Below are 14,289 nucleotides of genomic sequence, written 5' to 3'. Positions count from 1 at the left end.
TTTAAGAAATTTAAGTTGTTTAGCTAATCGGTTAATAGATTGGTAAATAGAATATTCTTTTAACTGATTTAATTCTTTGATTTCTAGAGGAGACAAGAATTTAAATGTTACAATTTGACCAAAAGCCTGAGTTGTAATTCCATGGTTAGTAGTATTAAATGAATATAATAAAAAGATAAATGGAGTGCCTAAAATGACTTTATCAGTTAAATTTCTGACCAAAACAAATGAGGTTTTAAAACAAACATTATTTTGACAAATATAAACTTTGGGTAACTTATATTTAATATGTATTTGACTCTCATTAGCAGAACTTAATCGTTCAATAGATTTGCGATATTATTTGGTGGGGATTAAACCTTCTTGAATACAATTTAAATCAGTACCAGTATCTATTAAAGCTATTATTTCTATCTCAAAATTATTGATAACTAATTTAATTTTTGAATGCCATTTTTGTATATGAATTTGATTGATAATATTTAAGCAATAATGATCCTGGTTAGACTGAGTAGATTGGTTATCAAAAATAACTTTATCAAGATGAGGACTGGATTCAGTATCATCAGTATCACTATTGGATTGATTAATTTGAAAATCTTTAAAACTTTTATTAATTTTTAATATTGCGATTTCTTCTTCTAATGATTTATCTTTATCTTTTAATTCTTTAATAGTTATTTTGATGTGATTAATTTCATTTTGTAAATCTTGTAAAGTTACTTCTTTATGTGTATCTTTTTTAAAGCGATCTAAAGTTTTATTTAAACTAATAATGGGTTTATCTTGTTTGGGTTTTTTATCCTTGTTCATAAGTAATGACTTTAACTTATTCGTATATTGGCGTTTTAAGGCAAGATTTTCTAATTTACTGATTAAATCAATAAGTGCATCTTCTTCTTGGTGGGATTTACTAAGAACATTAACTGTTTTACAGCAAGTATCATTATATCCTAATTCAATATCTGTGACGCCCCGATTCTACACTATAGGTTGCAGTCAAGGGAGAGTCACTAATGAGTCCTATGGTCAATAACCAAGTAAGATCCCAGATCGCCGGAGGAGTCAAACTAGCCTCCCTTCTAAGTCCAGCTTTCTTAGGCAGCGCACTACCCTTTTGACAGATCTTAAAAGGTATTGACACAAGGTCTCATAAGTAACGATAAGGTTCGAACATAGAATATAAATACATAACAACCACAATATGTATATAATTCAAAAGATGGTTCCAGTACATTACATTCCAAATGAACGCTTAAGTCTACAAATGAGTCTTTACAAAACATCCAAAAAGAAACTTCTAATTTTTCTAGGATAGCCAAAAGTCTTCAAAAGTTTCGGGCTCGTCGTCTCCAGCTATGAGTTCCGCTTCGTCACCTGGCATGATACGCCGTGAGCTTTGAATGTCCAGTAAACACGCACACACCCTACCCCTTTTTCCCAGTCCAATACACAATCACAATTATAACATCAAGTAATAAAGCATGATACTCAAATAAATAAATAAAGGTTTAAGTTAGATGTTAGCAAACTAGAAATCTCCCAAAGAGATTTCATCCTCCCAACCACAAGAATCGAACGCGGATTATTCGGTATGCCCCCTCTTTTGCTGCTTTGTTGCAGAACTAACCTCGGATGCCTACCAACGGTTATGTACCGCGTAGCGCCAACCGCAGGGCCTCAAAAGAGATGGTAAAATAGGGCCTTGCCCGAATCCCTCCTTACACCAAACCACCTAGGGTCCGAATACAACCGCTCCGTTCAAGGGTTCCGAAAACCACTTGCGCAAGAATTTTATCTTTCAAATAGGGAATGCATCCCAACAATCCATATATCACATATACTCATCTTTTCATTACTCAAGTGCTCGAAAACCCAATACCCTCCCCATTAGGTTTCCCGTTGAATTAAATGTTTTAAATCAAGGTTAGTCCAACTTACAAGACAATAATATCCATATAAGCATGCATTCTTAAGATGAGAAAGGTAAATAACATAGCCACAACACATATAATATCATGCCAAGATATGATCATAAGCTAATAAGCAATCTCATGAATACAAGGGCATAAAACATCCATGCATAACAAAATTTCAAATTTAATGTCACAAAAAGATTAAAATGAAAGGACTATTTTAGATCCTTTACCGGACTTGGCCTTCCTATGGTTCGTAGAGGATTTGATCTAGCTTCTAGAACATTTTTCGGAAATGGGATTGCCTTTCCAGATTTTAAGTTATTTAAAAAATATTCCAGCGCTGTCCGGGTTCAGTCTAGATCCGTCGACCGTTACGAAAAATTGATTTTCTTGCAAACCACTTAATGTTTTTTGATGAAACCAATTTTAGTTAAAATTTAACACCTTAAGGAACGTTTTGACATAAAATAGAGGTCCAGAATAATTTTGTACATTTTTCTAGAATTTCTGGAAGTGGGCTGCAAAAACAAATTCTAGGGTACTTTGCCCAAAACAAGAAGATTTATGAAAAATGGATTCCACCAAGGGAAAGTTTCACTTCTTTTATGAAGAAAATATGCTAACTATCACATTTTTAACTCAGAAAATTTGTTTGAAAGAGTGCCCTTGAAAAGTTGAGAGATTGGTACAAAAAGAAGATGGTTTTGTGCCAAAATGGGAAAAATACAAGAGAAATGGAATCAATACTCATTTTTAACATAAGAACTTAGTAATAATAGATCTGAAAATCATTATTTAGAACCCTTAGAAACATGTATTGAAAAAAAGAAAAATAAAAGAGAAGGTTGTGTTGGTGGCTTACCTTCTAAGCTTTGCACAAGAAGGCTCTCTTCTTCCTCCTTCTTCTCCTATAGACTTCTCTCTCTTGCTCTCCTCCCTCTCTCTAACCGAAATGTGTGTGTGAGTGAGTGTGTTTGCAAGCTAGGGGGTGTGTTGGTATTTATAGACAAACCTTTGAGGCAAAAAGTTCTAAAAGTCCCTTAGTTGGATATGGATGGAAAAGTTAGGATTTTGCTTGGAATCTAATGGAATAGGGGTGGTTTTGGAGTTGAACCATAGGATTATGCAACAATTGGTTGATTCTTAGTTGAAAGGAAACTAGTTTTAAAAACATCACCCTAGGTCTAGGGTACTAGGTCTTGATTTTCCTAGAACATCATGATGGTGGTTCTTGAAAATTGGCTCCTCCTTGGGGAAGTGTGATGGGGTTATTATTTAAATCATTTTAGGTTCTAGGCACGCTCCTCTAGGTGTATATATATATTACAAGATTGATAGTACTTCAAAGTACAAGGTACAAGTACTAGTTTGGGGTTAGTTTTGAATTTAAATAAAGAGTGAGGGCTTGGAGTTAAACACATGTAACTTATGTAGAATTAAATTAGGTTAGGGAACTTATTCCGGCTAGGGAAATTCCTGTTTCGATAAAAATAAAAATAGTAATGCTAACCGTCAAGATTCGAATTAATTCAAGTAACCGAGGGGCTTTAAGAAAATAATTCAAACATTGGGGTCTTTAAAGTGAATACATATTTTAGGGGCTTTACAATATCATTTTCAGTGTGATCAGTAGGGATGTAATAAGTAGAAGGATCACTAAAGGTACTGGAGGAAGTTTCAAGACTAGATGAATAGTCAGAATGATGAAGAGATTGAATTGGAGTTTTGATAAGGTTAAAGATTTCAAATATTTGTCGTTGATTCTCTTGAGTAATTTGGAGTTGATTAAGTTTACCTTTAAGTTTTTCTTTAACTTTACATTTGTTAGAGTAATAACCTTTTTTACCCCAATTATAGCAAGTAACATCTAGATTGGATTTTGACTTTGTAAATTTAGTATTTGATTTCTTATGGTATTTCTTTTTAGGTTTAGTATAAAATTTATCAGGGGACTTGGTAGGGGAATAGTTCTTCCTATGTTTAGCAGAATATTTATGTGAAGACTTTTTCTTAGTATGTTTACGTCGAGAGGGAGCAACTGGAGGTAAGTCATATTGTTCACAAAAATTACCTAATTCATACTTAGCTTTGTGTTTATCTTTAGTAACTTTTTGACTTAGTTTCATATCTATACACATTTTTAAGCCTTCCTTTTGAATTGTACTAATTATATCACCGTAAGTTAAATTATCATATTCAATAATACCAGAAGGTTGACAAAGAACTTCCCTAATTTTATGGGCAAAAAGACTAAGTAATCCATTAATAAATTTTTCTTTCCAAAATGACTTAGTACAATCGTCGCGAAGCATGACTCGAGAAGTAAAAACATCTTTATACTATCAAAATCACTTAAAGTAGGGCAAGATAAATTACTAAGTTGATTATGAATCCTAGAATGAATATTAGTAGGTGTTCCAATAAAATGTTTGACTATAGTGTAAATTAAGGTATTAATGCCATCAGGTGTACTGGTTCCTATATCTTCATAAAAAATGGGAAGATTATTTTTATCTAATTGGATAGCATATTGAATCGATTCTCGTTGATTAGAAGTGAGATAATTATCCCACCAAGTTTTGAGCATACCAATAAAACCAGAGATAAGTAAGGTAACTATTTCAGAGTGAGTAAAGTCAGGATAATTACTAAGGTAACCATTTGCAACCATAGATAGATTATTTAATTTTTGAAATATCTAATGTTCACTAAGACCATCAATATTCCATTCATATAATTTTTTGGCTGAAACAGAAAATTGATTACTAATATTAGTTTCTTCAAATTAGAGATCTGGCGGAGTAGGTTTAGTATACCAATTTTTTTTAAGGGTAGTAGGGTTAACTTTGGGATGAGTTATTCAATTTAGATGAGGATTCTGGAATTGTTGGGCTAAGTGGTTAAGTTCATCATCAGATGTGTCAGAGTGACTAGTGATGTTAACAGGTATTTGTTGTGTTAAAACAGTAATTCCTTTTGGATTAGAAGTAAAAGCGGTAGTCATTTTAGTGAATAATTTTTCAATGGCTTCAACAGTATGTGTGTCATGAGTTACTAAGCTTAAGCGTTTCCTTATGCTACGAAGATTAATAAGGGGTTTATCCAAAGGTTTACTAGTGGAAGTATGACTAGTGGAGTAATCTTAAAAAGTGGTTTCAATTTTATCTAATTGTTTACCAATTGTTTTTAAAAATTGATTTGTGTAATTATTTTGTTCAATTACTTTTTTGATTTCAGATGATTCATCAGCAGGAAGTTTAAATGGAGAAGCATGAATTACAGCTCCTTTATGTTCAATAAGAATAGTTTCTAAAGGAGGGTGACTAGAGGAAACATAAGTATTGGGAGAAGTTTTCCATTTTATTTTTGTAATAACATTGACTTTTTTATAATAATTTTCTAAATAATCAAAGAAGTTAATTTCAATATTAATTTCATTCATAAATTTATACCATTTTTTAATAATTTTGGATTATCGTCTTTCATCATAGGTTTGCCTATATATGTGACGTTTTGACTTATTTGCCTTAGATTTAATGGAGTCTATTAAGATCATGAACGAAAGGTTTACGTAGGGTCAATAATTGGGGATTAATTGGAGAAATGACTTCAAAATCGGTTTGAGTTGGTGAATCATGAGATGTAGTTTCATTTTCTTCATGAAAGTGTGTGTGTGTGGAATAAACTGGTTTACTGATTTGGGATGTAATAGAATTATCGATTCCTTTTAACTTAACTGTGATTGAGATGGAGTTTCCTATCTCGTCTAGTAAATAAAGGTGTATTAAATATTTCATCATCTTCAATATTAGCAGGGATACAAGAAGTACTATGACGGGAAGATTGACTAGTGGGTCGATTGAACTTTATATGGGACTGAACCATCGTCGATTTGTTGGATTCGACTAATATTAATATAATCAGATTGGTGTTTCTGAGTCTGAGAATAATTTTCATTAACTATAATCCAATTATCAGGGAGAGTGATTTGATCCCATCCAATCATTTTAGGTACTTCGATATTAGTTTCACTAGTACTACCTTGGATTAATAAAGTTTTATCTTTGGGACTTTTATGTAAAGCATGAACATTAAGATTAGTTTTAATACATTTATAATAAATTCGATAAATTAAAGCAATTGATTGGGAGCCACTGATCATATCAGAGGAGGCACCAGAGACTTGAATTTGGATGACTTGGGTTTGGAAGAGCTAGTTGTAAGGCTTCCAAGTCTGACTGCAGGAAGTGGGCTTCCTTGAGTGACTAGAGCAGTTGGGTTCTGCTGGGCTTTAACCATGGTTTTGCTGAGCTTTAAAAATAATATTTTTTAATATTAGTTTTAAAAATATTATAAAAAATAATTTTTAAGTAATATTTGTTTTTATTTTTTATACAATTTGTAATATGTGAATATATACCAACATATGAATTTTGTGGAACCATCTTGAAGGGGAGGGGAGGGGAAGAATAAAAAAAAACAATAAAGAATTTTAAAAAAAAAAATACAAAGGAAGTTCTTCAATAATTGTAATTTATCAAATTAAGAACCAAAAGAACACAAATTAACTAATCAAAAACTTTACAAAGGTCAATGAATAAAATAAAGAAAAAAAATCATAAATAGCACAGTTAGGAATAAACTTCAAAATAAATAAACTATTTCTAATTCAAGTTATTACAAATCTATATGTAGATGCCACAAATGCTCAACTAGGTCTTCTTGGAGTTTAGAATAAGTTTGTCTATCTCTGATGCGATGATGATTTTGAATGAATTCATAAAGTTTGGGTGTACACTCGTGTGACACTGTTGGAGGAAGACTTTCATCGATTGCATCATAATTATAGTCTATATTTTGTTCATTTCGCTCATCCTCAACAATCATGTTATGCAATATTATTCATACCTTCATAATAACTTTAAGGGTTTTTACTTTCCAAAAACGTGCAAATCCTCACACAATTGCAAAACATGCTTGGAGCACTCCAAATGCTCGTTCGACATCCTTCCTTGCTGACTCTTGAGTTTTAGCAAAATGTGTTGGCTTATTGCCTCGCTGAGATGTGATTGTTTTATCGAATATTGACCATTGAGGATATATACCATCAACGAGATAATATCCCATTGTATAATCATTTCCATTGATTGAGTAATTAACTTGGGGAGCACGCCCTTCAGCAAGGAGAAAAAATACAGAAGAACATTCTAGCACACTGATGTCGTTATGAGATCTCGATAATCCAAAAAATGCATGCCATATCCATAGATCATAGAAAGTCACCGTTTCTAAAATAATAGTTGGTTCATGGATGTGACCACAATACATACCTATCCATGTAGTAGGACAATTCTTCCACTTCCAATGCATACAATCAATGCTCCTCAACATTCTAGGAAACCTATGATTTTTTCCCACCTCTAGTAATTTAGCAATGTCATCTTTGTTTGGCGTCCCCAAATACACATCTGAAAAAATTGTAACCACTGTCCTAACAAACCTTTGTAGACTTTCTATTGCAATGTTTTCTCCAATCCTCACATAATCATTTACAGAATCTGCCGCTATTCCATAAACAAGCATCCTCCTAGCAACTATCATCTTTTGAAGGAAAGACAGACCAAGAACTCCAAGAGTATCTTGTTTCTGGACAAAATAAGGATCATATGCTTCCACCATAGATAAAATACGAAGAAAGAGACATCCACTCATCCGGAACCTCCTCCTGAATAAATTGGGAGGATATGTAGGCGTTTCAGAGAAGTACTTTTGATAAAGTCTCTTGTGGTCTTGAATTCGATTACGATAAATAACTGCATGACCTTGAATGAAACCACAACGTAATCCCAATTGTCTCTCATTATGTAGTTGCACTTCTTCTGAAGCAGCTATTGCAAAAATCTCCAATTCACTATCAGAATCGGAGTCATCAATAATCATCTTCATTACGCTATTGCGAGCCATGGAAATTAAAAGAATAATGAAGCTGAGAGATAAACTACTAAAAATAAATATTAGGTTGTGTTTTGCTTCTTAAGCTTTGCAAGTTTCTGCCTAACAACTTCGATTTTCTGCAAAGTCAAATTTATAAAACATATCAAACAACTTCCAAAATCATAACACCAGCAACTTACATAATTTGTATTTAATTCATCAACTAATAGAAATGTCTTGTAAATAAGTAGCACATCAATTCAACATACAACAAGCAATTATATTTAGACCTGGAGTACTTTTGCAAGCATTCAACAAGAATTTCACTCAGTAACTAAATTACTACTAGTTCAAACATTCAACAGCACGTAGTTCCAAAATAGTTTAAACATAATAACTAGTTCCAACATAAACTACATAAAAAACATAGTTTTGCCTACAATAGAGAATCAAATCCAACAATAAATAAAGTAAAAAACATAGTCCCAACAACTAAATCTTTTTTGGGTAGTTCCAACAACTAAATCTTTTTTTGGAGAATTTCGATTTGGCGGCGATGAATGTATTTTGCTTGCAACGGAGGCAAAGCACTCGTATCTATTGACATTATTCGCTCTTCCTCCTTTAATTGTTCTATTCGCATCTTCTCTTTCTCATTATCAATCTTTTCTTGTTCCATTTACGTTCTCACTTTCTCATTATCAATCTTTGAGATACGACCTTTCATACATTTCTATTTTCTTGTCATTGATTTTCTTTCTATCTTCTTTTAACTCCTCTAATAATATTAAAATAGGCGACCCTCCTTCATTTCCACGAACTGTATTCTTTCTTTTATTCAAACGTTCATTTTCAGTCTTCCTACCCGGTGGTCTTTCCAAGTCTACATTGTCATTATGTGAGGCATCCTTGTCCTCTAAATTGATTGAATCTACTGTACAAGGAGAACAAATGTTGGGAGTTGCCACTTTTTTTGTGATTTGTTTCTTCATGCTATATTCCTCTCACCATTTTGGTTGATCTCTTAACTCATGCCAACCATGTTCAAATGGAAATGACAATTTGTGAAATTCTTTGTATAATTTCTTCACATCATGAATCTGGATAATAGATAAAAGAACACTAATTATCATGAGATCAGACAATTCTAATAATAATAAGTATAAAAATCTCAATGGCATTAATACCTTGTCTTTCTCAGTCTTTCCACTTTAATTCAACCTTTGGATTTAGGCGAAGTACCCAATGAACTTATTCGTGGCAAGTTGAATCGCTGACCAACGAATCATTAAATAAGTTTGACTACAATTAGATGAAAACGTTTTGAACTGGTGGAAATACTCCCACACTCTTAGCCAATATGCCTTTGATTTTTGTCCATTCCCTTGTACTGGATCTAAGCTAACGTTAAGCCATGCCAATATGAGCATGCTATCTTCTTCTGTAGTGAAGTTGCCTCCTCGTCGTGGTTTCTTGGTAGTTTCTATTTGAGGAGAGATTGGGAAAAATTGATCCCCTTGGTGAAGAGGTTCATTCATAAATTCATAGTCAGTCCTATCATTCATCAGGTTAGTATAATATGCACAATTTTGTTGATAATCCATTTACAGATAAGGTAAATATTTTTTTAATTCTTAAAACTAAAAACTAAAACTGAAACATTACTATTTCCACTGTGAAACACCTTGTGGTATAGTTAAAAATAAAGAAAATTATGGCTTGTAATTAACAAAATAAAAAAAAAATCAAAGAAAACTATTTCTACTCTACACATGTTTATATTTGCTAGGATACTTTGGGCTCCAATATCCTACTATCTATTTAAAGGTCCTTTTTTTGGTAAGTAAAACTGCTTACTGGTTGAGGCTTCTACCACCACAATTATTTGGATACTTTACCATTAACACTCTAGAATGGTGGTTATTGAAATGAGTTGGCCAATAGCTTTTTGAAGGCAATGATGGTGTTCTTTGGGGTCAACTTGTAAAAAAATATATAAATGTCATCTAGATAAATTTTTAAAACCAGGTATAATTGCCAAATAAAGGAGATAAAAATGAAATGGAGGCAAGTCTATCCCTTCGTTGAGTAGAGTTTACAAAGATAAGAACTTAGAGGTTGCATTATTCATGCCTAATTAGTTGACAAATTTAAGATTACAAAGGTAATGTAAATATGAAACTCAAATAAGATAATGTAAATATGAAACATATAGACATATACGCAAACCCAATATATACATTTTTTTTTCCTAGCATTGATGATAAATTTGCATGCAAAGATACAAATAAATAACAATAAAACAAAGACCAAGCACACTCAAAGCAATAACATAAACAAAGTAAGAAACAAACCCAAACCAAATACTACATGCACATACACAAACCCCAATCAATATATATATATTGTTAATCATAAAAAAAAAAAACAGTGTTGCTGATTATTGTTGTTGCTATTTGTATAGTTTTTTTTTTTTTTTTTTTATCAGCTAAAAATAAGAATTTTATTGATACTAAGTAGTTGTTTGGGATGTGCTATATAAATGTACTTTTTGACTTTTTGGTTAAAAAAGTAGAGAAAAAAAAATGTATATTTGGGTTAACTTTTTGACTTTTTACGAAAAGATATGTAATAAAATATTATAGTAAAATCAAAATGACCATTTTACCCTTTTAACTTTTTAGGTAGTTGAATTCAAATGGCAAAATAATAATTTTGTCTTAGTGGCTTCCCCCACAAACTACCCTTGAATAGTATAGACTTTTTAACTTTTTTAGTAAATTTTTGACTTTTTAACTTTTTAGTTTATCCCAAACAAGGCCTAAATATATGAAAATATAAGCAAAACCATCGATAAAGGGAGAGCATACCCTCCCGAAAACAACCCATAAACACACAATTGGTGAGATATCAATTACACCAAACCATCCAATAAACCATAAACCACCCAATAAACTACAACCCATGCTCATCTATAACCATCACCCAAAGCAAAAGAAAAAACAGAGGTAAACAAAGCATCACCAAGGCAGCCATCCAATTCAAACCCATGCTCATCTATAACCATGTTCTTTTTTTTTCTCTATCAATAAAAATTTTCGTTACTGATCAAATATATATATATATATATATACACAGATATATACACAACCCAAATCAGTATTTAGACATACGCAAAAATTCAACACATATACACATACAAACAAACCCAAATTAGATATGTTCATAAAACCCAATCATAAGGTATACATGGAGGGTTCAACTTGTATAAAGTGAGAGACTTGTATGGAGGAGAAAATAGGAGTTCAGGAGGGAGAAATAATGGCGGATTCAATTTGGGATTTCTCACAGATTGGGGGAAATAATGGCAGATTCAAAGAAAAAGACTCAGTACACATAGAGGAAGAAAAGAGAAATAGAGAGAGTACAATACCTTCACAAGGCATTGATGGAGAAGGCATTGATGAAGAGAGAACTGAAGCTGAATGATTTGGTAGGAAAGATTTGGTGAGAAAGAGACCGTATGTGTTTGGAGAGCCTAGGGCTTTTCAATTGTAGGCAGCGAAAAATTCTAAAGGTAAATAGCCAGCCTAATAGCTAGTCTGTTGAAGGCTCAAAATCAAAGTTAAATTAGCTAAAATGCCTAACAGGTCTGTTTTACCTATCCCATTAGAGTTACTCTAAGGCACATTATTCTTAAGGGTATTTCTTTGAGTGTGATCAATGGTATTTGTTCTAAAGATTATTCGGTTTGTTTAGTTCTAGTTTTCAAAAAATTCTATTTTTTTTATTTTTCGTATTTTGTTGTTTTCAATGATTTTTTTAATATTTTAAGCTATTTTTTTTAATTTTTAGACACACTTAACATAAATACACTTAAAAAGTATAATATTTGTGAAAAAAACTTTAAAAAATACACTAAAAACCAAAAAAATACGAAAATTTAGTAAATTTTTTAATATTTTTTTGTACTTATTAATTTTTTAAAATATTTTTTTCATAAATATTTTAATATTTAAATACATCTAAGTAAGATGCATTTAAAAAAGTAAAAAAAAAATTATTTAAAATTTTAAAAATATTCACTAAAAACTAAAAAAATACGAAAAATAAAAAATTCAATTTTTAAAAAATTAAAACCAAACACAACTATTCTTTTTCTAGATTTGGGCATATTGTGAAGAGCATTGCGGTTGTAGGAAACTCTCTGCCCTGGTTTGAAGTGGCTCATGTCCATCGGCAAGAGAAGGATCTTGCGCATCGCCTTGCTCGCTAGGCGAAGATGGGTCAGTTTTGTCCACTTGGGTAAGAACAAGTCCAGATAGGGGTGGGGGCGGGTCGGTTGGGGCCATGGAACTTCCAATCCGTCCGCTAGATTGGCGGATTGGAAAAAATCAATCCGCATCCGTCCGTCAATCCGACGGATGTGGATTGAGTAGATTGGCAGTTTGGCGGATGGATGCAAATCGGTTTGGCGGTTTGAAATTTTATAAATTTTCAACATAGTTCAACTTGTACACTTCCTCAACAAAAAAAAAAAAAAAAGTATTACAGTCAATGACTTAAAAAAGTATTACAATTACTGCATGCCTCATCCAAAGAAAGAAAGTTTGAAACTTTAGAATATCAAAATCACTGCATGCCTCATCCACATATTACAATCACAGCATGCCTTATCCACATAAAGTATTACAATATGTGATTCTTAAAATATAAAAACAATTCAAACCACCAAAACCATGAACATAGCAGCAGTAGAGATTGTATGTCTCTGCATTGTTACATTTATATATGTTTTTTAAAACAAAAACCAACCAGCATATATCATATTTTCTATTTATTACTTTTAGAGTTAGATTTAAAAACCAAAAAATATAAATATATAATACATTTATTTTTTTCAATTCAAAAAATATATTCAAGTTGAAAACTTTTTTTCAACAGAATATTTAAACTCTTTTTCAATTGAAAACACAAACAAAATATTTAAATAAATTGAAAACACAAAGTCTTATAAATTATTAAGGGTGCTCGCGGTTTGGTGGTTCGGTTGCGGCCAAAGGGACCTCAAATCCGCCATCCGTCCGCCAAATTGGCGGATTGGAGAAAATCAATCCACAACCGTCCGCTCATCATCATGCATCCGTCCAAATGCGGCGGATCGGTTCGGTTCGATCGGTTTTAACGGATCGATATATCCGCTGCCCACCCCTAAGTCCAGAGTCTATTCTTTCCCTTGTACTGTTTTGATGGAGGCCTTTGAACCTCTTTAGTATTTTATTATGGGGTCTTTTGGAATAATGGTAAAAAATTAGTTTTTTATCTTTTTAATTTTTTTAGTTAAAAAAGTTAGCTTTTTTATTTAAAACAATCCAATTTTTTGCCAAAAATGTCATCAAAAAAGTCAAAATGTCAAAAAGTTAATTTTTTACCAATTTCTCAAAACACCACTATATTATTCTATCTAATAAAAAAAAAGTCAAATATCAAAATAAAATCTATTTTAAACTTCGAAAATTTGAGGTATTCGACAATAAATTTTTTTTAAAATATTTGTTTGATAAGTTTGAGGTAGGGGTGCAACTTGGGCGGGTTCGGTCGGGTTGGGGGTCTGCTCAAGCCCGACCCGAATTGTATTTGGCAGTGCCCAAGCCCGCCCAAGCCCGACCATGAACCCGAGCATTGCTGCCCAAGCCCGGCCCGAGCTTTGTATTTTGAACTCGGGTTAGCCCGAATTGCCCGAGTCCAGAAACCTGTAGGTAGATCTAAAGGTAGGCATAAAAGATGCTAATCTAATGGTAGAAGACTAACAAAAAAATAATAATAAATAAAAATTAAGACTAACTCTTTTACTTAATAGAAGACTAACCAAAAAAAAAATTAAAATTAAAAATTAAGACTAACTCTTTTACTTAATTTATATATATTATATAATTTATTAAATTATATATATATTATATATAATTTATTATATAATTTATATAATATATTAAATTCAATTCGGGTTCGGGTTGCTCGGGTTGGCAATTGGTTCTGCCCAAGCCCGGCCCGAATTGCAATTCGGGCATCAAAAATTTGCCCAAGCCCGTCCAGATTACAAGATATAGTTGCCCAAGCCCTAAAAAAACTCGGGCTGGGCTCGGGTTGCTCGGGTTGAGCCCGCCCGAGTTGCACCCCTAGTTTGAGGCAATACTCTCTTCGTCTAGGATCTGAGTTAGTTTTTCTACTTTTTAGTTTTTTTGGTTATTTTACCCTATGGTTAAAAAATCTTATTTGGAATAGAATTTTTTTTTTTTTTGTGAGAGAAAAAATGAAATGATTATAGTTTAGATGTAACATTTTTATCTTATTGATTTTTTAATCTTTTTTTTTTTGACTAAAATAATTAAAAAAAATCTATGCCAAACATCGTCTAAGTAACTAATAAGTTTTCGTT

General features: G+C 32.2%; 1 protein-coding gene across 1 annotated transcript; it reads right to left on the bottom strand.

Annotated features, from left to right (window-relative positions):
• Positions 1–6,875: 6,875 nt before the first annotated feature.
• On the bottom strand, positions 6,876–7,865 carry LOC114300042 (uncharacterized). Its single transcript, XM_028244898.2, has one exon. It carries the CDS (start codon positions 7,863–7,865, stop codon positions 6,876–6,878), a length of 990 nt encoding a protein of 329 aa, XP_028100699.2.
• Positions 7,866–14,289: the final 6,424 nt, after the last annotated feature.

The sequence above is a fragment of the Camellia sinensis genome, chromosome 7 (genome assembly GCF_055761805.1).
Source record: "Camellia sinensis isolate YWXY chromosome 7, ASM5576180v1, whole genome shotgun sequence".
NCBI classification, from domain to species: domain Eukaryota; kingdom Viridiplantae; phylum Streptophyta; class Magnoliopsida; order Ericales; family Theaceae; genus Camellia; species Camellia sinensis.
This window is presented reverse-complemented; position numbering and strand designations above follow the sequence as displayed.

Coding starts and splice junctions, on each gene's coding strand:
- LOC114300042 (XM_028244898.2), bottom strand. CDS start 7,865: ATGAAGATGATTATTGATGACTCCGATTCTGATAGTGAATTGGAGATT.